The sequence below is a fragment of the Melitaea cinxia genome, chromosome 26 (genome assembly GCF_905220565.1).
Source record: "Melitaea cinxia chromosome 26, ilMelCinx1.1, whole genome shotgun sequence".
NCBI classification, from domain to species: Eukaryota; Metazoa; Arthropoda; class Insecta; order Lepidoptera; family Nymphalidae; genus Melitaea; species Melitaea cinxia.
In genome coordinates, this window is record NC_059419.1 from 1225486 (window position 1) to 1250022 (window position 24537).

The 24537-nt window shown below is 34.2% G+C and overlaps 1 protein-coding gene across 1 annotated transcript; it reads right to left on the reverse strand.

Annotated features, from left to right (window-relative positions):
• Window positions 1-1350: 1350 nt before the first annotated feature.
• LOC123666391 (inhibin beta B chain) lies at window positions 1351-20415 on the reverse strand. Its single transcript, XM_045600485.1, has 5 exons — window positions 20100-20415; window positions 3920-4026; window positions 3076-3294; window positions 2535-2810; window positions 1351-1512 (listed from the first exon to the last, which is right to left on the reverse strand). The coding sequence occupies exons 1-5, from the start codon at window positions 20413-20415 to the stop codon at window positions 1351-1353; spliced, it is 1080 nt and encodes a 359-aa protein (XP_045456441.1).
• Window positions 20416-24537: the final 4122 nt, after the last annotated feature.

The following is a 24537-nucleotide window of genomic DNA, read 5'->3' on the forward strand; positions in this document are numbered from 1 at the left end:
TTATTAGAAAACATTGTTACGCCTTTAGACTTTACGCGATAGATGGCGTTACGAGAAACGTAACGAGGTCATTCGTTCAGTAGATTTTACTCCTCATATTTTTTTCCTACGGGGGCCTTATGTGAAAAATATTTCCAAAAATATTTATTTTAATTTCTGCCAATAGGATACTTTTATATGTCAAATATTTTTGTCAGCAACAAGTTAAATATTTCTTTTCCTCCAAATAAAAAAAGTTATAATAAATTCAGTATCAAGAACTTCCTATAACAACAAAATTAATCTCTATCTAGAATATTAAATTGAAAATGAAATTAAATTTTTTATAATTTCCGAAAACATTCATTTTAAACGCGTACCAAAAATAAACTTTGTTTCCTTTCTTAACTGTCATAGGAATAAAAAATGCTTTTTTAAGCTTTCATACCTTAATTTTAAGTAATAACTAAATTATTGTCAATATCATTATTATATAAAGGAACATTTCACACTTATTTCATACATTAAATAACGTAAATGCACAGATTCAAAATATTTCTAATTTATAAATAATACATCACAATATTCCTAACTATCAAAACATATCGATCAATCTATATCACATTTAACTTAAGTAGAATTAGTTCACTTATTATAAATTTCTCTACGTATACTAATTACCTACTATAAAGCCTCTGATTACAAGTAAAAACCTTATACATATAATAATATTTACATTATAAAAGTTACGGAAGTTTTTATATACAAGATTCAAGTAAAAACAGATACAGAATATTAGGTACTATTTACTTACAGTTTACGTTATCGGATGTGGCGGGAAATGTTAAATGAAATTTAATTAAAAATTTCGTAACGATGTCAGTCGCTATGCCGTGTTTTTTTTTTTACACAACTAAGTCGGCAAACAAGCGCACGGCCCTCCTGATGGTGAACAGTTACCGTAGCCAGCACCAGAAGAATTGCAAGCGCGTTACCGACCCTAACCGCAATACCCAGGAGCTCTGGTCACCTTATTCACCTAACAGTGCTTGAAAACAGTATTATGTAGCTGCGATTTTCGGTAAGGTCGATGCACTTCTTCAGTCGGGCTGCTCCAGGTTTGAGCAAGATTATTCCCGGTGGGGCCTATCTTAGTTAAGTAACTTGTGTGTAACCGTGCATTCTTAACGTGTGAAGCTAGATATAATTAGCTCTCTTCTGTCGAAATTATTACTTTTTAAGATGGTTTTGCGACAGCATTTTGTTCTCAGCACAACAATACCAATTCTTAACTTAAATTAACACTATTTTTGCTAAACTGTTTAAGCAATTACATCTTCCAGAAGCTTGTTCAAAAGTCCGAAACCGATATCACATACACCCACACGACTCAACCACCATATTGGGTAGAGTCTTCTGAGTCACTGTATTATTAGAATCCATGTAAAGTAACTGTAGCGAACTGAAGGTAGTAGGAGCGCAGCAGGGTTTGAATTCCGCCTTACGCTCTTTTGAAACTGAGTAGAAGTATTTCTGTGGGCAAAGAAAGTGAAAATTAACAAACATGGTAAACATGGAGTTATGTCTAAATAGAAAAATATTGGAATATATTGTACTTGATGATGACCCCATTTATCGCTGGTCCGATTTTCCCCCTTTTTTTAGTTCCTTTTTTTGTGAGAAAAACTATTATTTGGAGCCCTTTATCAACATATTTAATTAGTACCAAAGTATATTTTTTTAAAAACGCAGTTCATATTTTTTTATTGTTATCTCGGTAAGATTGAAAAATATGATTTATATTTTATCAGTATGTAATTCGTATTTATATGTAATTTCCAAAAAACGCAAGTTACTAAAAAATACCGAGAATTACCGAGAAAAATACTGAGTCAAGCTCGGTCATCCAGGCACTAGGATATAAAACATCAAAATATAGGTAACAGAAAAGCAGTAGCCAAAAATTGTAGAGCAGTCGAAGATCAAAAGAAACCTCAAAACACATAAGACGTTAAGTCCTCAAATATTTTAAGTATTATTTAAACAGTATAATGTATATGTAATTAGCACACATTTCTAGTGACTCTTGATTCCTAATTAAATAATGATACTATCGAATGTTATTCTCTGTTTGTTTTTTGTCATCATCATTTTAAATTTTAAACACAAATCATAGTATCATATTGTCGCTTTTATGGTTAATCTTAGGTCAACAGAAATCTTAAAGAACTATAACTATTTAAAGAGCTTTAAGGCTACTTGGAATGTAGAGTTAATGCCATTTTTTTATCAAGCTGGTGGTGATATGCCGTACGCTTGCAACACCAGGACAATATCCGACCCCCCCCAAAGATCTGTCTACCTTATCCACCATAGGAACACAATACCTACTACTTGAAAACAGTTATATTTAGATGTGATCTTCTGTAATGTTGAGCAACTTCATAATTCTTGCTGTCCCAAATTTGAGCAAGATACCAATAAAAAAAATTGATATCTACACGTACGTACGCACAGGTTAGATATTCCTATATATTTACAAATAGTCAACTTACTCGTATGATATTATGATGATAGCTATCTGCTTGCGTCACTGCTGATATAGGGGCACAAGATCCTTTGCAGAAGTAGGCATGGTAGCCGGCTGGTCGAATGATCCAGTCATCCCAGCCTAGCTCCTTAAAGCTGACGTAGAGAGGTTCCCTGCAGCATTCGCTGGTCGTGGCTCCACACTCCAAAGTCCTGCCGCGTCGACGCTTGCCAGCATACTTGGTATAGAGAACCAGGAAGGGACGACGTTTTTCGTGGAAAGAGAGAGGCGATCGCCGTAACTGAAATCGAGATAATGAAACGTCTATTATTTGTCATACCAAAGCCATATTCAATTTAAGAACCAATATAATTTACTTTTTAAACGGACTTCAAAAAAGGAGGAGGTTACTCAATTCGACCCTATTTATATACTATTACCCTATTTATATACTCGTGTACTTTCAGAATGCTAAGAACTTAAAGTTACCGGCTTGCAGCTATTGAATAAAAATATTAGAGGAATTGAATAAAATAATATTTAATGAAGAGCTATACATGACTCACCTGACAAGTCCTACAAGCGACATGCAACGTGTGAAACCTCTCTCGGCCTTCCAACCATACCCTCACAGCCCAGGCCAGCTCTACTCTCACCCAACCTTCTCCAATATCTGTCTCCTTGATCGCAATTGGCTTAGTCTTCTTAAATTGCTGCTGGCTGTCCCAATGTGCTGCTTCAGATATAACGAACGTCTGGTTGTATTCGTCAAGAGGATCTTGTTCCTGGAAAGAAATTATAACGTGTTTGTTGTAAATTTGTATAAAAAACTATATTATCGAATACATTTTAAGCTATTTCGAAATATCGATGGATCACCAATACGGTCACAAATTTGCCAATAAGTAGATTTAATAGAATTTAAAAGCTTGCACTAACAGAAATTTTTGTTTTAAAAAACGTTTGGCAGGAGAAACGTTTTTTTCCATTGGCATAATATCCACAAACTATTAATCCCAAAAAAATCCCTAATCCCTTACAAGACAGGGGTTTTATTAGACTATGGATTAATTACTTTTCGGCATATTCAATTTTAGTACGAATTATACCGAACAAAGAGATAGGCGCGACTAGTGGGGGGGGAATAGGGAGAAGGGGGCGTTAGAGCTCTATTTTAGTGTTTTAGAAAAGTATTTTCATAGATGTTACGTACGTCAAATTCGTCTGTATTTATTATTATGTGTAAAACATATGTGTATAAATACATCGTTAAAATGTCATAGCAATGTTTATCAGTAATACAGTGCAGGATACTAATAATATATAGATAGATACTATAATAGCAACAGCTGAAAAAAATAATAGATCACTGGTCAAGAATGTTCTAGTAAGAAAATGTAAATGTTTTACCTTGTAGAACCATAACTCGACGACAGTAACTTCTTCTGGCTCGACGTCAGGCGGTAGTTCAAACTGGAGACAAGTGAACGGGTAACGCCCCGACGTAAGACATTCGCCTTTAACAAAGAGATTATTTTTTAATCTTTAATGTTTACGTTTCTATAATCATAACTGTTGGTTATGTACGAAAACAAATTATAAATTGGACGTTGTTTTGTTTTTGTTATGATAAAATGAATTAAAATATGACTCTGGTGTTAAAAGTCTAAACTCTATTAGTAATATAATGAGGTAAATACAATATTTCGTTTGTACTTTGATTCCTGAATTGATTTTAATGATTCTTTTACGATAAGCAAACAATATAATCCAGGTATTTTGGACTAAACTATAATACTGATAGAGTGAAACAGCGACTATGTTAACGTAATTAGATTTTTTCTAACAATAAGTGTAACCATTAATAAACAAACAAGTAGGCGCCCTAAGTTCATTAAATTAATCTACAATTCTGCATACTATCTTAACAATTTAATTTAGCAGAATAACATGTCAATGACAATAACAAATCGTAATATAGTGTTAGATCCAAAATAAATTTTTAAAATGGTTTTCCAAGTACTATTATATTAAGCTTAGAGCCAAGAAATCCTTACTCCCAAGTAACTCAGTCTAGCCACGAGACAGGATATACTACTCCAATTATCTCGTCGGCCTAACAGAAAGAGCTACTAATTACGATGCGAGTAAACTGCGACCTCACGCTAATTGGAGCGAGGCACGACCCGCGCCCGACTGATAATGCTGTATCATCGCTATATTCATGTTTTTCCAGATTGAAAATATATAATTTAAAATCTTTTTTCGATGCTTTCTATTGCATTGATATTGTTTCAGCCTGTAATATCCCACTGCTGGGTTCTGCTCTTTCCCCATGTAGGAGAAGGATCAGAGCTTAATCCACCACGCTACTCCAATGCGGGTTGGCGTGCATTGGTATTTTTTTGTCTATTTCTGCCACCGGGATTTTTGCAGCAACTGGCTCTTTCGTTCTAATTCAAAGTTGGAGCCAATAATTAAAATACATATAACTACAACTACGTCTAAGCAAGTAACTAAACTAACTTATTTTTTGCTAAGAAAGGGCCACCTAATACGGCATCTGTGATTAAGCTCATAATTTTTTAGTTTTAATTTAGTTATTTTTCAGTATTTTTTTTGTACTTTCGACTGCATTTTTATTATTGTTTTTGTTTTTTTTAACCTAGTGCGGCGTGAGCAAATTTTTTATTCTTTTTGCAATTCGTATTTTAAATTAATTATTTTATGAATAATAAATAAAGGTATATTTAATTATTATATTTATTTATTATATTAATTTACAATATCAACGTGATCTGCCAGTAAATCAACACGTTTAATATATAAAACGTACAATAAACTTCCTTATTTATCTGCAATTTAAAAAAAAACATAACATTCCGTTACTGTAAACACAGCGTATTCACGTAGTAAAAGCGTGATAAGGTATATAATAATATATATAACAAGTTAAGTACATGAAATCGTTTGTATATAATTGTCTTAATGTTATCAATATATATGCAACTATACTAAAACATCTTAATATAACCAAAAGTATAATTATAATCAGGTACATGAGGAAAGATACTCGTATGATAACATTTTGAATGGTTTCAACTGGAAAAAAACTATCAAACAACAATTCTGACTTTTGTTTTACTTATAAAAATTTTAAAAAAGAATTGTGTGGTTTTATCAAAACCCCTATGCAAGTGAAACTGTACTGAATAAAAACATTTACATTAACACACAGATCAAAACAAACAAACACCGCGGAACACTTGCGACATGCGACATGCGACATGCGACAGATGAACGAAAAATTTTAGGACGATAGAATAATTTTTTTTGTTTTAATATATTGTTATTATAAAACAATTTATTGCCATTAACTCTTTAATAAAATAAAAATCAGAATGACATCTTAAAAAATAAATATTCATAAGCAAATAAGCATGAGAAAATAAGGTAATTAACTTAATTATGGACTATAAATCGCAGGCGTGTTTATTTACTTAATTAGAATATATATAATACAAATATATAACATCTCATAGAATATTAACTTATAATTATTACACTAATATATCTCAATCATGTGTAAATCACATATATTTTCATATAATAATATTTATTTTTCTATTGACTATGTTTTCAACTGTGCATAAATATAACTCTATATATCGTTGTTAATAGTAGGCAATTAATTCACCCGCAGTGGAGCAGTGTGGTGGATTACGCCCCGGCCCTTCCATGACGTGGAGAAAGTGGCCTATTGCCCAGCAGTGGGATATTACATCATGTATGTATCATGGTTCGAGAATGGCTGAAAACTTTTTATGTATGAAGATGAACACGTTAATTCAGAACGTACTAACTTGTGCCCAGGTGAGCCAAATTTCGAAAAATATTTCATTTTCTACCAATACAACGCTTACGCTTCAGCCTGTAATATCCCACTACTGGGCATAGGCCTCTTTCCCCATACAGGAGAATGATCAGAGCTTAATCCACCACGCTGCTCCAATGCGGGTTGTAGGATATATTCCCCACTATGAGTAACGATCGCTATCAGATGTACATGATAACAACCGGGACCGACGGCATAACGTGCTCTCCGAGGCACGGTGGGGAGACCCACAAGGACTGCACAAACACCCAGACTGCGGCAAACACCTGTATGGCCGATACAAATGTTTGTCACGTGCGGAGATCGAACCCGCAACCGCCAGCGCAACAGGTACAATCCATGGCTGTAACCGTTGCGCCAACGCATCTACCAATACAAATCTACTTATAATTCTCACATTAAAAATAAACCACAGAAAACCTTAGAAAATATACAAGCAACATTTTCTTATCGTTCATGCTTCCGTGTTACTCTACGCGAAATAGTGGGCATGCCCATAGGTGACAGGTTATCAATTATCAAAAGTATTTAAAAAAAACAATTTACATCATTTCAATGACAAGAACTTTCTTAGCGACAACGTTTCTAAGTTACAGCTCCACCTCTATGAGTAATAAATATAATATAATAATCTTAAATAATTAAACAGGACACGTGAGACACGTGATAGAAAAAGAATAGTATGGATCTCATGAGCTTGCCATTTACACATTGAAACAGAATTCTATCATCTATCAGCTATGAATATAACACGATTATTATAACAGCAAATAAACATTACTATTAGTAGTAACAATACCTCAGTATACCTACGTACCGACTCAAAAACGTGTATATCATTATATTGTCGATACATTTTAATGTATCATTTGTATTTATACAACAATGTTTTATTAAACTGCCGTGAAATTATCGTACGTTTGGTATCACTGGGGTGATACCGTACGATAATTTCATACCTACGTACGATGTACTCTAGGACCGTACACGATTTGTACGATAATTCTGTCTGTCCTACCGAAGTACTGAAACGCAACGATTTCTCCACAAATTATGAATTTTAAGCAACGACTTGTTTTTTGGCCGACTGAAATTTGAAAACAGTTGTTCGATGTAATTTTCGTCAAAACTTGAATTTAAAATTTTTCGTTGGGTGTACAATAACTGTTCCGAAAATATGATAATTTGACGGCACCGTGTCGATCAGACGGACAAACATTTCTGCTGTCGTTCTTCCGTTTGAGGCTATAATCTGTATGCATGCATATCACAGCCGAAATTATAAAAAATTAAGAATAAAAATTAAGCTTTAGTAAGTACAATTCATTACTACGTAACGATAAAATTGAGAAATTTGAAAAAAAAATGTTAATCGATTGATTGATGAGGAATATGGAAAAATGGGCTATAAATGACCGACTTAACTGTAAAACACAGGTGACTCGGTCATTGACACGCCACTAACGTACAGTCGTACACACGACGGTAATTTTATAAATAATGTTTATTTAATAATTATTTTTATTAATTTCATTTAAGCTTTAGGGCAGTAAGTACATATTTAGGTTATAATATCGATTCTGATATCGCAGTAAAATGGAAGGGCACCAGAAGAATTTTTGATACATGTCAAATAATAATAATAACTTGTCTTTTTCTCATTACACAGTATTTTTTCTATATGTTTCTTTTGTCATTTAAACTTATAAATGAAAATTTAGTGGAAAATGTTAGTGAACTTTTATCAAACCGAATATAAATTCAAGGATCAGATAAATGCATCCACTATAATATTTTTATTACAGTACCGAAACATAGGGAACTAAAAATGGACAAAAGTAAAAGCGAACAATTTAAATATCCTATTTTACATAAAAAATAGAAATATTAAATATTTAGAAGAATTAGTGACAAATAAAGTTAAAACTTAACTAACTTTCCCGGCTAACCTAATGCCATTTTTTTCTTTTCTTATAGATTTTTCTTATTCTCTTTTATACTAATTAATTTTTGCTTGCATAGTTTTGATTATTCGACAAAAGTGCTACATTTTCTTAAAAAGAAAAATCTCCTACTCATTAGTGACCGTTATTTCAAAGCAATAGATATAAGTATTATCTACCGACCTTTTTTTACAAATAATTATTAAGATGTGAGGTCGTGTCTCCGAGTGCGGTCATGAGCCGCGCGCGTGGCTGCTATCTTGCGTGACAGCGAAAGTTTTCTTACTAAATATTTGAAATATCTTGTAAAAACAAATATTTTACAATACATTTGCATTTACAAATTTAATTAATTACTTTGTATTTCGATGTTGTGCTCGCTTGTATGCGCGTCAACCTTTACTATTTTCATTCTCTAATCCTACTATAATATATTTTGTGTATTATGACTATATAACTAGTATACTGTGTGGTTACGGCATTAAGAATATAGCCACCCCCTCTCTTCCTGTGGGTGTCGTAAGAGGCGACTAAGGGATAACACAGTTCCACTACTACCGCCTTGAAACTTAAAATGCCGACCGATGGCGGGATAACCATCCAACTGCTGGCTTTGAAACACACAGGCCGAAGACGGGCAGCAGCGTCTTCGGCGCGACAAAGCCGGCCCTGCGGTCACCAACCCGCCTGCCCAGCGTGGTGACTATGGGCAAAACACATCAGTTCACTCCATTTTTGGCGCGAACTTGTGGAGGCCTATGTCCAGCAGTGGACTGTGATAGGCTGAAATGATGATGATGATGAACTAGTACTTTGTAGTTTTACAGTTTATAGACTACAATAAGTGAGAACGATTAACTATCTGATGTAAAAATAAAAATAAAATGTAAATGTGAACTTTATAAAGAATAAAAAATAAATTTATTTTGTATTACCTATACATAAATACCAAAAAAATAATAAATGTACGTAGAGCGTGCTGTGTGGATGTGTCTTTACACACACATAATTTTTCTATTCAATGAACCCACGACATCACATTAAAAAAATGTTTAAATACATCGATAAGACATCTCCGACACATTATTAGTTATAGTTCATCGTGCCGGGGCATGAGTTTTTTTTAATTAGCCTATTTCGATTGTGATAATGTTCTATATAAAAAAAATAACCGGATCTCAAACTTAGGACAATCATGCGGTGCCCGACCTGCCTGGTTGATAACAGATGACACATGGGTGATACTTTAAATTTTACCATTATAGATTGGCATATATTTATAAACAAATAGATTCAATTGCGTTTAGTTTATATTGCGCCAGAATATGGGCCGTATTACTGTATGCGTGTATTACTGAAATGGTTATCACACAAACGCAGTATTAGGTATTTAGCAATAATCTTCTGAAAGGTTGAAAGCTTACTCATTCGAGCTCCTTCAGATTGTAAGTAAAATATTTCCCGCTCTCCTACCGCAATATTAATGATATTATATTGGCGACTTTTTATGTACCTAGTATACATATGTTCTGAAAGAAATTAGTAGAGGTTAGTTTAATTAGAAAAAAAAATAAAATTATTGTATGTATAATAAAATGTGAATAGGAAGTAATGTACCAGTAGATAAATAAATGTAAAATAACCAAAACGAAACGAAATATATAGTAACGGTCTCATAGGAATCGCGGACAAAATACTTATCGTACTAAATCACACGCCTCTTATACAAATGTTCATCATCATGACAAATTATTTATAAATAGTGATGAAGCAATTCCTTAAACAACGGCACAGCAGAGCGAAGCGTGGCTATATGGGTCAGGTAGCACAGCCGGGGTTATCTCTAATTAATTTGAAATTGTAAATAAACTAAATTTCGTTATTTATCGCAAATTTTCCGACATCGCTGCGACACGTGCGCGGATCAATCATTATCATTTTTATAACTTAAATATTTACACCGAAAAGATTGTTGAGTTTTAATACGACGTTTTTTATTACCGGTTGCAACTGAGACTTAACCGGATTCATCCGGTTTATACTGGAATTTTAACACCGGTATAACCGACCTCAGCTTTAGTTCCGCGCCTACAAACCGTAGCATGATGCTTAAAGCTTTGAATCTAAAAACTAAAATAATTTTGATAATAGTATCTTAAAACTTAAGTAGGGTACAGCAGGAAATTTCCTGCTTATAATATGGAGCAGTCTGACTGGGGAAGTACGTCGACCATACAGAAGATCACAGCTAAATTATACTGCTTTCAAGCAGTGTTGTGTTCCTGTTGGTGAGTAAGGTGACCAGAGCTCTTGGGGGAATTGGGGATAGGGTCGGCAACGCGCTTGCGATGTTTCTGGTGTTGCAGATGTCTATAAGCTACGGTAATCGCTTACCCGACTAGAAAAGAAGTCAGGCTCAACCAGATCATGTATCTGGACCGGATCAGGATAGAATGAGGCATGCCAGATCTGGCAAGCTCTATCAGGACCAGTTGTGGTCCAGACAAGGATATCCTGCTGTAAAATATAATCAAGGATGGTAAGGCATACCGGATCAGGACCCGGTCCGGTCCAGATAAGGACAGCCCGATGTAAAATATATTCAAGTATGGTAAGGCATACTGGATCAGGACCCGGTCCGGTCCAGATAAGGATAGCCTGATGTAAAATATAATCAAGTATGGTAAGGCATGACTGCATCAGGACCAGGTCTGGTCCATATCAGGATAGCCTGAAAGAAATTATGCGAACTGAGGCTGAATCGCGCTATCGATGTTTTTAAGCGCACTTAGTATATATATATACAGTTCTAGACGACAGTCTAGTGGGGAGTCCATTTCTACACAGTGGAGCAATCGTAAGTAGTAGAAAGTAGTTAATTAGTAGTTAATTAATAGAAGTTAAGAAATAAAATTTAATGAATAATAATAATTAAAAATAAATAAAAATAATTGATATTTAAAGTAAAAAGAAAAATAAGTAATACGTTGGAAAAATAAACGGAAATAAATATAATAATAATTATGTTAAGTCACATATTTATAATATCAATTCACATTTTTTTTATTAAACAATTTTTTCAAGAATATACATTCGTGTTTTTAAAAGGACCGGACCGGCTGATTAGGATGAGATGAGATGTCCTGATCTGGACCCGATCAGGAAATCTCATCTCATCCTGATCAGATCCAGACAAATCTTCTGCGTTACATACCTTATCCGGTCCAGATCGGGCATGCCCGGTCCGGTCCTTCTAAGGAACACGAAAAAATTTCTACTCGGGTACCAGGAGGTGAGCCGTACGCTTTTTTGCCGACCTAGATACAATTAAAAAAAAACCAATATCACCGTATTCAAGTAAACATTAGCCAAGCTTTAGATATAAACAATGAAAATTTATGTTACTATTCATCAGTAAGTTATCTGTTTGATAAGTTTGTTGATACAACTTTATTAAATTACAGTAAAACAATGATAAGAATTGGCACGTTACCACCAAACAAATACTTTAAAACTTTGCAGTCTGTAAATTTATTTTTTATGTTTATTTCAAATTAACGAAAATTTTCATTTAATTAATGATAAGATAGGCATTGTCATCACACGCGTGACAAAGATGTTATTATACATGTAGCGTTTAACCAATTGAAAGAATTTTGGAAAAATAAAAATAAAAATGAAAAACCATTTATTTCAGTACGAAAGTGTTATTATCACAAAGTGACGGACTCTCTCAATTAGGCGCAGGAAACACCTGAGCTATATATGTATTTAAAACTTTTAAAAAAATTATATAATTAATTGACAATATTTATCATTTATTATAATATATATTATATAATTATTATAAGTATGAACTACATAAGCCAAATTACAAAAACCCAGTGTGCTTCAGACCACACGACTGAAGTAAAACTTACGAAACGTAACTCTGTCTCTTCCTACCTTCACTAACTAGTCTCCTTTTCAACATCCATTCGCCTCGCCCGATCACACTTTTCGTAATAGTCATTTCGTCATCAAACTGAAGATCATCAAAACCAACCAACCATAATAAGGATAAGAACTTCAAAAAATTAACATTCATTACTTATTTATTACATATTATATTGTAATAAGATTTTTTTTTAAATATATAACTAGGTCGACAAACAAGCGTACGGCTCACCTGATGGTAAGCGATTACCGTAGCTTATAGACGCCTGCAACACCAGAAGCATCGCAAGCACGTTACCGACCCTATCCCCAATTCCCCCCAGGAGCTCTGGCCACCTTACTCACCACAGGAACACGACACTGCTTGAAAGCAGTATTATTTAGCTGTGATCTTCTGTAAGGTCGAGGTACTACCCCAGTCGGGCTGCTCCATATTTTGAGCAGGAGATTTCCTGCTGTGCCCTACCTCAGTTAAATTGTAATAATAACATTGAATAAAATACTAGGAAATGCGTTAATTTTCGTTATTCACCTATTTAATATACAAGTACCTCTCACGTTGCTACTAGGAAACAACCCACATTTATTACTTACAGAAAATACCAATTATTACAAAAAAAAATAAAATATAAATAAAACATTCTGGTACGAAGTCCAAAGTTCATTAAATCGTGAAAAATAAACAAAATATAAAAAACCTGCTGAGTTATGTCAGTTCAGTTTCAACACTCACACGTGAAAAGTACAAAGTTCAATTTGAAATCACGTGAATTGGATTATATATTATTTATATCCAACTATTGCATAATCTTTAATTAGTTTTTGATTTAGTTTTTATTGCAACTTTTTTTATATACATAACCAGGTAGACAAACAAGTTTACGGTTCACCTGATGGTAAGCGATTACCGTAGCTTATAGACGTCTGCAACACCAGAGACATCGCAAGCACGTTGCCAACCCTATCTCCAATTCCCCACAGGGGTATGTGCCCTACTTCAGTCAACTACTTGGTTTTCAATAAAATTCAATTGTATCAAAAAATGTAATACAAACAGTGGCTAAAATAAGAATATATTTAGAAAAAGCAATAAATTATTTCCTTTTTAGAACCGTCAAATATTACTTTAAGATTTTTATAGTGATTTATTTAACTTTTAAAAGTGGCTGGAATTTTTCAGCCAATCCGTTTGACATTATTATTAATATACTTAAGTAATAGATATAAAATAATATTTACCAATTAAACAGATCTACCATCACGAGTACATACCTTCTCAAATCTCAATACACGAAACTTCTGACGATGATGAAATTAATTGAAGCGATAGATCCTTGTGAACGACGCGTTAGCGCAGCGGTCACAGCACTGGCTGTTACACCGGCGGTCGCGGGTTCGATCCCTGCTCACGACAGACATTTGTATTAGCCATATAGATGTTGGTCGTGATCTAGGCGTTTGTGCTTGTGTATTGTGTGTGATCCCGGACCCCCGACACAGGAGAAAATCCTGCTGAAGCGTTTATTTATTTATTATTATTAGTTTCTACAGTAGATCAATTTTAACTCCACTTTTAACTAAATAGTCTTTTGATTAACCGTTAAGTTTCTTGCCCATTTTTCTTGACAGAAACTGCATTTCGAATGGGTGGTAGCTTCACATTAATTAACATAACTCCTTGCCTTATTGCTTCCACTGGTGACAAGGGGGCTGGTGCATTTTTTGCCCAGAGAATCGGCATAGCGATTCAACGGGGAAATGCTGCCAGCATTCTTGGCACCATTCCAAGCGGACATGATTTATACCATAACTATCTGTTAATATTTAATTCTTAAGATGTAGTTGGAACGAAGTTCCTTACGGCAGGCTTAACATTTGGCTGGGCGAGCGAACTGAAAAAAATGTGATACTAAAACCGTAAGAAAAATATAAAATGGAAGTGACGTAATTATCAGTCACACGACTTATAATATGACGTTTGTAAAACTAAAATTTTACTAGTAAACTTTTTTTAAATTATTTATGTAATTTTATACTGTCGACAAAAATAAATAGACATATGTTTTTTTATTTCACTTAATAGTTTGAATTATTATTATTTTGTTTGATTTATTTTATTTTACGGTATTTGTTATTTTCTAAAATACTAAATTTCCTAAATACTTTTATGTTCTTAATTAAAAAACAATCAACAAAATTTAAAAAAAAATCAAGAACTAGAAAATATATTTTTTAAGTTCGTATAATATTATAAAATATGTATCTAAAATATATGTTACCTAGCTTTTAAACAAAAAACATATACTATAATTTTGAATTGTAACCGTTTAAACTACATATAACCGTTGATACGCAATGATAACGATAGTATAATATATAATCTAATACAGAACCAACTATTTATGATAAGAAATATTATCTCAGCGGTTCGCGGAAGTCCCGCGTCACTCTTGATCTTGACATCTGTATGCACATTTCTTTGTTATTAGTCAGTAAATAGTTTAAACTAGGTATAAAAGTTGACACACATTGTAAGATTGCTTTAAGTTCTCTAGTCAGCTTTAGATTTAGCCTGTAGCATCCCACTGCTGGGAATAGGCCTTTTTCTTCATCTAGGTGAAGGATCGGATCTTTTAATTTTATATATGTACTAAATATATTAATATTTAGGTCCGTCTATGTTGATTTTTTAAAGTGCAACTCACCCTTACAAGATACAAATATACAAAACGTGAAAAAGTTTATCATTCTCTGATTAAATCTTATATTTCAATTTATCAGAATGATATGTAAATTGTTTTTTGTAATAAAATTGAAAACAGCGTAATTAACTTTCCAATGTTGCACCATATAAACTAAAAATTAATAACCTTGGTTGGCACAGTTTGTAGTGACAATGCTTTCTTTTCTGAGGGTTGTGTATTCGATTCCCACCCCGAGTCTAGGTGTTATATAAATATTTATTTATATATGTATTATTTATAAGTATGTTTATCGAAAAAAAAAGTCGCTATACCAGTCAGCTGTTACCTATAACACAAGCATTAAGTTTCTTACTTTAGGAACAGATGACCGTGTCTGTATTGTAGATATTTATATATTTATTTATTATTATCCTTTTTTCATACGATCCTTGCAAGGGCTTTGTGCATAAAAATATCATACGTTGCATTTATATGTGTTTACATAAAAATAACATTTGATTATATACGTATTTGGGTTTCCCGCGAAAAATTTACAACTCATTCAGTAAACGCTTAAAGCGATTAAGCGTTATTATTGTTGTAATAGAAAATTCCTACCATTAGTGGTGAGTCTTATCGAAACCATTATCATTCAACGGCGGGGGATGACACGAGTCTATTGCATGACATTCTCTACTCCGTATACTATTATATTTACCATTAATTTGAACGTACTTTCAAAATTTAGAAATTTTCGATTTCGTTAAATATTCTTTCACAATTTTAGGAATTAATTTTAATAGAGTTTAATTTTCTTTTCTAAGCATAATTAGAAATAAAACAATGGACAAACTGCCGTTGTAGATTATTAATTCAAACTAAACTCGATTGTTAAGTCGGAACGACTGTAATGTCTCTACATTTATATAAAACTAGCGATCCGCCCGGCTTCGCACTGGTGCAATGCTGATACTAAATATACTACAAAATGTCTTTATTTATAGTGTGAAGCTAGCTTATAGCATGGTTATTAACATAATAACAACAACATTCAAATATTTGTCGTTAGATTACAAGTTGGTACAGAATGTGTTGAAGAAATAAATGTTCTCTGCTCGTTCCCCGTAGGTAATAGCGTGATAATATGAAACCTATATGTTGACCCGACTTCTTAATAATATTCGTACCAAATTTGAAGTAAATCCATGCAGTACTTTTTGAGTTTATCCCGGACATACATACAGAAAAACAGACAAACAGACCAATTCTAAAAACTATATTTTCGGCTTCGGTGTCGACTGTAGATCACACCCCAAGTATTCTTTTAAAAAAATATTCAATGTACAGTTTTGATTTTCATACCATTTTATTATATGTATAGATTCTCGTGTCACAGTGTTAGTTACCATACTCCTCCGAAACGGCTGGACCGATTTTTATGAAATTTTGTGTGCATATCGGGTAGGTCTGAGAATAGGCCAATATTTATTTTTCATACGCGTAAGTTATTAAGGGGTAGGGGGAATAATTGGGGTTAATAACGTATATGGCAAAACAACGTTTGCGGGGTCAGCTAGTATTTTATATATAATTTACATAATATTTATTAAAGATTTATATAATTATACTTTGTAAATTGACGTTTACTTGATAAAGGAGATTTTTGAATATTTGAGTTAAAAAAAATATATATTGTTTTCTAATATTTACGCGAATTTCGCTTATTAGACTAAAACAACTTTTTCGAATTCTATCGCGGTTTATTATGTTTTTTAGATGGCCGACGTTTCGTATACTTTACAGCAACCATGAGAGGAGTAATTTAAAAAAATTATATTGAAATAAAAAAATCTAGCATTACGTATCTATAGAAGACACATATTAAACATGATTATTTTTATTATTATATACTTAACAAACGTAAATAAACAAGCATATCCCAACATTCAATATAAAATCAATGTTACCACAAATTAAGCTTATGAATCTTCAGCTAACACGCCTACTCTTTAGTCATTCACACACCTCTATCTTTTCGTAGTAAGCAAATATCTCTTCCAATATTATACAGATTAAGTATCAGACAATAAACGCCCCCATATATAGCCCCATACATACATACCCCTAGTGTTTAAAAGACACAATATAACCATTCATCTAATTGAGTTAGAATTTTGCGGTCTATTTCGCTTAATATTGGGTTAGCATTAAAAGTTAAGATTACTTTGCAGTCAAAAAGGTTATCCTAACTGTACTCTCTTTGGACTTATTTTTGTTAGAAAGACAACATTGCTTATACCTACACTAATATATAGGTCTAGAATGGATGCCGTCACAAATGCTTATAAATTTATTTACGTCAAGAATAACTGCATTATGATGTAATTAAGTTAGTATTTGTGTACGTGTATATGTATGTATTTATGTAAGCGTATTTGTATTTACATGTGTATGTATGAATATATATATAATATGTACTTATGTTTATGTCTGATAGTACATATTTTGCGCCCCTATCCCCACTAACAATCAATTGTAGTCCTCTGCCCAAAGGTTGCCTGGAAGAAATCGTTACTTTAGCGATAAGGCCGCCTTAAGGCATACTTAATTAAATTTGTTACTTTTTGTGTTGATGTGCAAAGAAGTGTAAATAAATAAATAATAAACTGCATTATTAAGTGAATGTTTGAATAATTGTATTTGCTCGCAAACGAAAAAAAAAACCGACTTCAGTTACATCGACAAGTAATACAACGTAGATCGACGAAAAAATAGTCAAGTAACTACGCGTTATCAAAGATTACTCAAAAAGTAGTTATCAGATCTCGATAAAATTTAAATGTGTCCACATGATAAAGATCAGCTTTCGATTAAATAAAAAATTATCAAAATAGCCCAGTAAAAAATTATGCGGATTTTCGAGAGTTTCCCTCGATTTCTCTGGGATTCCATCATCAAATCCTGGTTTTCTTATCATGGTACCAAACTAGGAATATCTCCTTTCCAACAAAATAAGAATTATCAAAATCGGAACATCCAGTAAAAAGTTATGTGCTATAATACAATGTAGGTCAACGAAAAAAGCGTCAAGTAAAAACGCATTATTAGATATAACTCGAAAAGTAGTGGTTAGATCTCAAATAAATTTAAATGGGACCAAATAACACACCACTTTTCGATTAAAAATTTTTTTGTCGATTTCGGTCCACCCAGTCAAAAGTTCTGAAGTCACAAATTGAGAACCTCCTCCTTTTTTGGAAGTCGGTTAAAAAAGTGTTTCCATATTATAAATTATAGTGTCCAGCGATATCAAAAATAAAATCTACAAATTAGATTTTATATCTATCATACATAGTTACAACGCGTTGGCGCAAATGTCACAGCACTGGTTTTTGGCTCTTGCGCTAGCGGTTGCAGGTTCGATCCCTACACATGACATGATAGCAAACATTTGTATGGCCATACAGATGTTTGCTGTGAACTGGGTGTTTGTAGTCTCAGTTTCTGTCTGGATCTCCCCACCGTGCCTCGGAGAGCACGTTAAGCCGTCGGTCCCGGTTGTTATCATGTACACCTGATAGCAATCGTTACTCATAGTAGGAAAATATCCGCCAACTCGCATTGGAACAGCATGGTGGTTTAAGCTCTGATCTTTCCCCTACATAGGGAAACAAGCATATGCCTAGCAGTGGGATATTACAGGCTGAAGTGACCATACATAATGTTGTCGGCAAAAATTATATTGCATTTTAGTCAAATGCAATTCGTTAAACATTACATTTTTAAAATAATTTCTAACCCAAAAACCTGACCTAAGTAGTTTAATTACTGTCGCCATAGCAAAGGAATTAAACTAACTTCATATTTAACAAAATTCAAATGTAAGACGCAATTTTACATACGATTTAATGAATGTAATATTTCATTACAAGTGTGGAAAGGCTGTCATTGCAAAGAGTTCCGACAAATGTCTACCCGAACCGAGGCGCAGCCGAAGGCGAGGGTTGACAGTCGGAACAAGTTGCAATGACGGTTCCGCACGTGTACTAAACGACTATTTTTAATACAGTTGCGAAAAAATGAAGCAATTTAATAAAATAATAAAAACAACTAAACTTGCAAAGAAAATTTCTGAAAAATGGCGCCAACCGTAGAATATAAGCAGAATTTTTTTTCTTCACCCATTTTGGTAGGCAAAGGGTTTTTATGATATTTTTGTGCATATCAGGTAGAACTGAGAATCGGCTAACATCTATTTTTCATACCCCTAAGTTATAAGAGGGGGGAACGTTGACAGTACCTTTTTCTCCTGTTACAATCTAGCACTTAGTGATAACTTAACATTATACTGATGAACGAATTTTAAAAATCACTTCAAATTATTTATGTATATCTCTATATCAACACAAGACGCGTGCAAAACTGTGCATATAGAACTATTTACACGCATGCATGCGAACCGGTCACCGGTACTACAAAATTACAATTACCTCTTACAAATAATTACTACATTATCCCATCTACCTTTATCCCGTACATGAGCTGTTGTTCTTCAGTCAGACACTTGTGCTAACTTTAGAATGTATGATAAACGTTTATAAGTCTGTACCTTGAGCTTCTGCAGTAATCCTTAAAGTTGTGATCATGGAGCTTATTGTTCAATGTTTAAAATCAATATTATACTTATATAAGAAATTTTTGCTTGGCTTTACATTGTTTTATAAAATAAAAGATAGCAATTAGCAATCGTTCTATTTTTTTAAATAGTAATCATGTCAATATTTTACTTTGTGAAATGACGAATCGAAAGTGCTTTTAAGCCTATTTTCACACAGCACATTAGTTTAGACTAATAAATGTATAAAATTTATCATATTATATCAACCAATACTGAGAATTAATTTTCTTAGGAGATTTTCTTATTTCTTAGGTGATTCTTAACTGGATCTTAACACCGTGTATTTTTCTATATCATCTTAAAGAAAATGAATTATTTTTAGAAAACATCCGCCAACCAACAATGGAGTAGCATGTTGGATTAAGCTCCGATACTTCTACTCGGTGAAAGTTGCATATGCCCAGCAGTGGGCTGTTCATGCTGAATCTTAACACGAAACAAAGATGAAACGTACCTTCAACAGGAAAAATGATCTTCTGTTCGGTCCTGCCGTAGTAATCGTCGAACTCTGGGGGTTTATCCACCCCCTGGTTCAGCGTCTGCCCCTGTGCAACTGGCATCGGGAGGCTGTTCACTGGCACAGCCACCGAAGGCTTCTTACTTAACCTCAATTTCCTCAATATCTGCTGCTTAACGAACTCTATCCTGACCTCGGTCAGCTGCGCGACACTCAGCTCACCGTTCACACAGTTCGCGCACGCCCACATCTCCCCCCAACTACTATAGTTTATACTGACTAGAATTATATACGCGTACACTCGGGTGTTCATCGCGGTAGATTTCTTTTGCTTAGACAATTGAAATATGACAATAGATCTAGACACATGCGTGCGACAACGGTCGACGCGCGACTGGCCTGTGCGACGTTCAACCGGCTAATATAAGCTTCTGAGGTGTTCATTGAGTATGAAAGAATATATCTCGAGCCTAGTATCGGAGGTCACTGTTTGCCGTTCTTGGACAATGGACCCGCGTGATACGAGCGCAGATCGTAAATCATATTAGACGCTGAATGTATTTGTTTTCGATCAATTCGTGTTTTGGTTCACACACCGTATTAAAGAGTTTGTTTATTTTGTTTAATTACTGTATTTAATAATTATCTGATAATTATATTGACAATAATGCAAGGCATGCGAGTATTTATTCGTTTCAAACTAAAAAACTTTCATTACATGAAATATAACACTGAATTTAAATCTTAAAACTGAAAATTATTTAACTACTTAGTGAAAATAAAATAAAAAAGTATGTATCTACTTCATCAATAAGAATATCGCAATTTCCCTGAAATAAGTTTTTTCTATCATTAAATTATTCCTCAACGGAAATAAATTAAAAATATGTGTTAACCACCTAACAAAGTTAACGACCTTGTTTCTGATTCAGATGTGAAATTCGGCAGTTCATTGAACTCTTGATAAACTAACAATTAAGCTCATAAAAAGTAACAGGGATCAAAACTACGCTCATAAACAACCCTTATCTTTGATACCTAATTATTTTCTTTTACAATTCAATAATGATGTATTTTATTTTCTTCTAAAACACGTCTGTACAAATACGTGTGATATTTCATCATTTAAAATATGTTAAGGGTTAAAATAACAATGTAAAGATAATTAAAGGATGACAGTTTTTTTTTTAAAGAAAACACGTGTCATTGTTTTGAAAACATTTATACTGTATACATAATACTGTATTTAATAATAAATTATATTATACTGTAAGTAGCTGAGCCGGCGAACTTCATAATATTTTTTCGCGAATATGTCGATATTATTTCTTCTTTATTACAAACCTGGTTCCGATAACAAATACAAAATCACGATTGAGATAGGCAGGGATGGATTTAGGGGAGGGTAACCGGGGCTACAGTCCCCCAATAAAGACGTCGGAAAAAAAATCAAGTTCAGACTAGTAAACAATTTTTCCTTTCATACTTTTTTTGCTGTTTTACCTTTTAAAAAAAATGTCCATTTTGTTTGGAAAACAATTTGGAGCCAAGGGGCTTAAGGAGTAAACACCAACAAAACCCGAGAAAGCACTACATTTAGCAGGACGTTTAAATATATTGTGCACAGCCGGAAATTTCTTGCTCAATCATGTATCAATCAATCAATCAATCAATCAATCAATCATTAATCAAGTATGGTTAATGGCAAAAGTGGACTTATCCCTAGAAGACATCTCTTCAGTGTCTATCAGTGTCATATAGCAGGGTAGACAGTGTAAGAAATGACAGCGTACAAAACAGCTAAATACCTGTAATATATTACATATACATACATACATACATACATACACCAAATACTCAACGTTACACCTAAATAATACTGCTTTCAAACAGCGGTGTGTTCCTGTGGTGAGTAAGGTTTACTGAAGTAATTACACAGTAAGTATTAGTAAAACAGCAGGAAATTTCATGCTCAAAATATGGAGCAGCCCGACTGGGTTAGTACCTTGACCTTACAGAAGATCACAGCTAAATAATACTGCTCTCAAATAGTTTTGTATTCTTTTGGTAAGTATGGTAGGCAGAGCTCCTGGGGAGAGTCAGGCTAGGGTCAACAACGCGCTTGCATTGCTTCTGGTTGCAGGCATCTCTAGGGTACGCTTCAGCCTGTAATATCCCATACTGGGCATAGGCCTCTTTCCCCATGTAGAAGAAGGATCAGAGCTTAATTCACCACGCTGCTCCAATAAGGGTTGGCGGATATATTCCCTACTGTGAGTAACGATCGCTATCAGGTGTACATGATAACAACCGGGACCGACGGCTTAACGTGCAAGGGTACGGTTCTCGCTTATTGTCCTGATGCTTTATAATTATAATTCGGTGCATTTTCAAGGTTGTCAGGTTGGAGGAAATTTTCCCGACTGTGAGTAACGATCGCTATCGGGTATTAATGATAACAACCGGAGCTGATAGCTTATCATGCTCTCCGAGGCACGGTGGGAAGACCCATAAGGACAGTCATCCAAATCGGAAAGAAACTACTATACAAAAGTGGAGCATCTTGTCTCATCTTTTCTATACAGATTACTTATTTTCTTATTCGGCTGTTTTTTTTTTTTCTTTAAAGAAGCTCATGTTATAAAGCTGTTGTTTTTTAGCTGCGGTTATCATAGCTTATGGACCCATGCGACACGTTTTGGCCCCTCCCCTTCAATCCAGTACATCCTTAGGAACTATGGCTACCTCAATCATCACAGCCACATAACACTACATGAGACAAGTGTTATAGAAATAGCTGCGATCTTCTAAGATTGAGGAACATAATATTGTGTCTACTCTAGATTTTAAGCAAGAAATTTTCTAAACATTTCTTAATATCATATCGAAAATCGACCGTTCCAGCGGGGATCGAACCTGCATCTTCGACTGATCGTGTCGGTGCTCTAGCTAATTAAGCTATTATAGAACGATGTACTCGCTAGATCGAAATTTTCGATATGATGATTTATTTTTATATTCGGTCTAAGCGACCGTGGCGCCGTCTTTATTGAGTTCTTTACCGAAACCCGTAACTATTCAAAGTTTCATATTACAATGAAAATCTTTGACAGGAGACGATACCATGCTATTTTTAATTTGTACGATTTTATTTTTGTGTTACCCACACATGGATGGCGGTCGATTTTTGATATGATATTAAAAAATGACGTTTGACGCAAAATCTTACAAGAGACAAAAACCGTGCCAGGCTTCTAGCTGTGTCAAATAAAGAGTCAGGTCACTGGTTACACGCAATGCCGTCAAAAAATCTTGAGACACTTTTAGACAATGAAAGTTTTAGAATTGCTCTCGGTCTCCGGTTGGGAGCTCCACTGTGCTTTGGACACAGATGTCCGTGCGGAAAAGAGGTCGATTCTTTCGGACTACACGGCCTTTCCTGTAACAAGCGTTCAGGTAGATTTTCCCGCCACGGTACCCTAAACGATACCATAAAAAGAGCTCTTGCCACCATCGACGTTCCTGCTCTTATCGAGCCAACTGGAATTAGTCGCAATGATGGCAAGAGACCTGATGGATTGACGTTGGTTCCCTGGGAAAGGGGACGGGCGCTTTTGTGGGACGCAACCTGCGTTGACACACTTGCTCCGTCTCATGTCAGGGAAACAGCCTTAAAAGCGGGAGCCGCAGCGGAAAAAGCTGAAACGACTAAACGGCAGAAATATTCGTCACTAATTCCAAATTACATCTTTGTGCCGTTTGCAGTCGAAACACTTGGACCTTGGAGTAGCAGTGCTAAAAAATTTTTAAATGAAATAACACCTCGCCTTATTGCCTCCTCTGGTGACAAGAGGGCTGGTGCATTTTTTGCCCAGAGAATCGGCATAGCGATTCAACGGGGAAATGCTGCCAGCATTCTTGGCACAATTCCACGCGGACATGATTTATACCAAAACTATCTGTAAATATTTAGTTCTTAAGTTGTGAATTGTAAATATGTATAATATTTTGTATAAATAAAATTATAATTTAATTGAAAAATGTTTAGAATATCCTAATGTGTGGGTAACACAAAAATAAAATCGTACAACTTAAGAAATTTTCTACTATGCCTTACCTCAATACAACGCCCATATCCCTAAACACGTTCTCCACCACAGCTGAGTTGCCTAGCTCCTAAATACTAGACTCCTTATGATTCCTTCGCATTTAGCCTGTAATTACCCGTTTATCTTGCAATTAGTGTATTTAAATATTGTTGTAACAAGTTTTTTGAGACAAATATGGCTTGCGTTGTTGATTGCACACTATTATCGACATATTTTTCCTGTACTACTTTTATTAAAGGTTGCATGGAAGAGATCGCTATAAGCGATAAGGCCGCCTTTGCATATATTGTTTGTTTTTGTATCTCATCCTTCTATAATGTATCTTC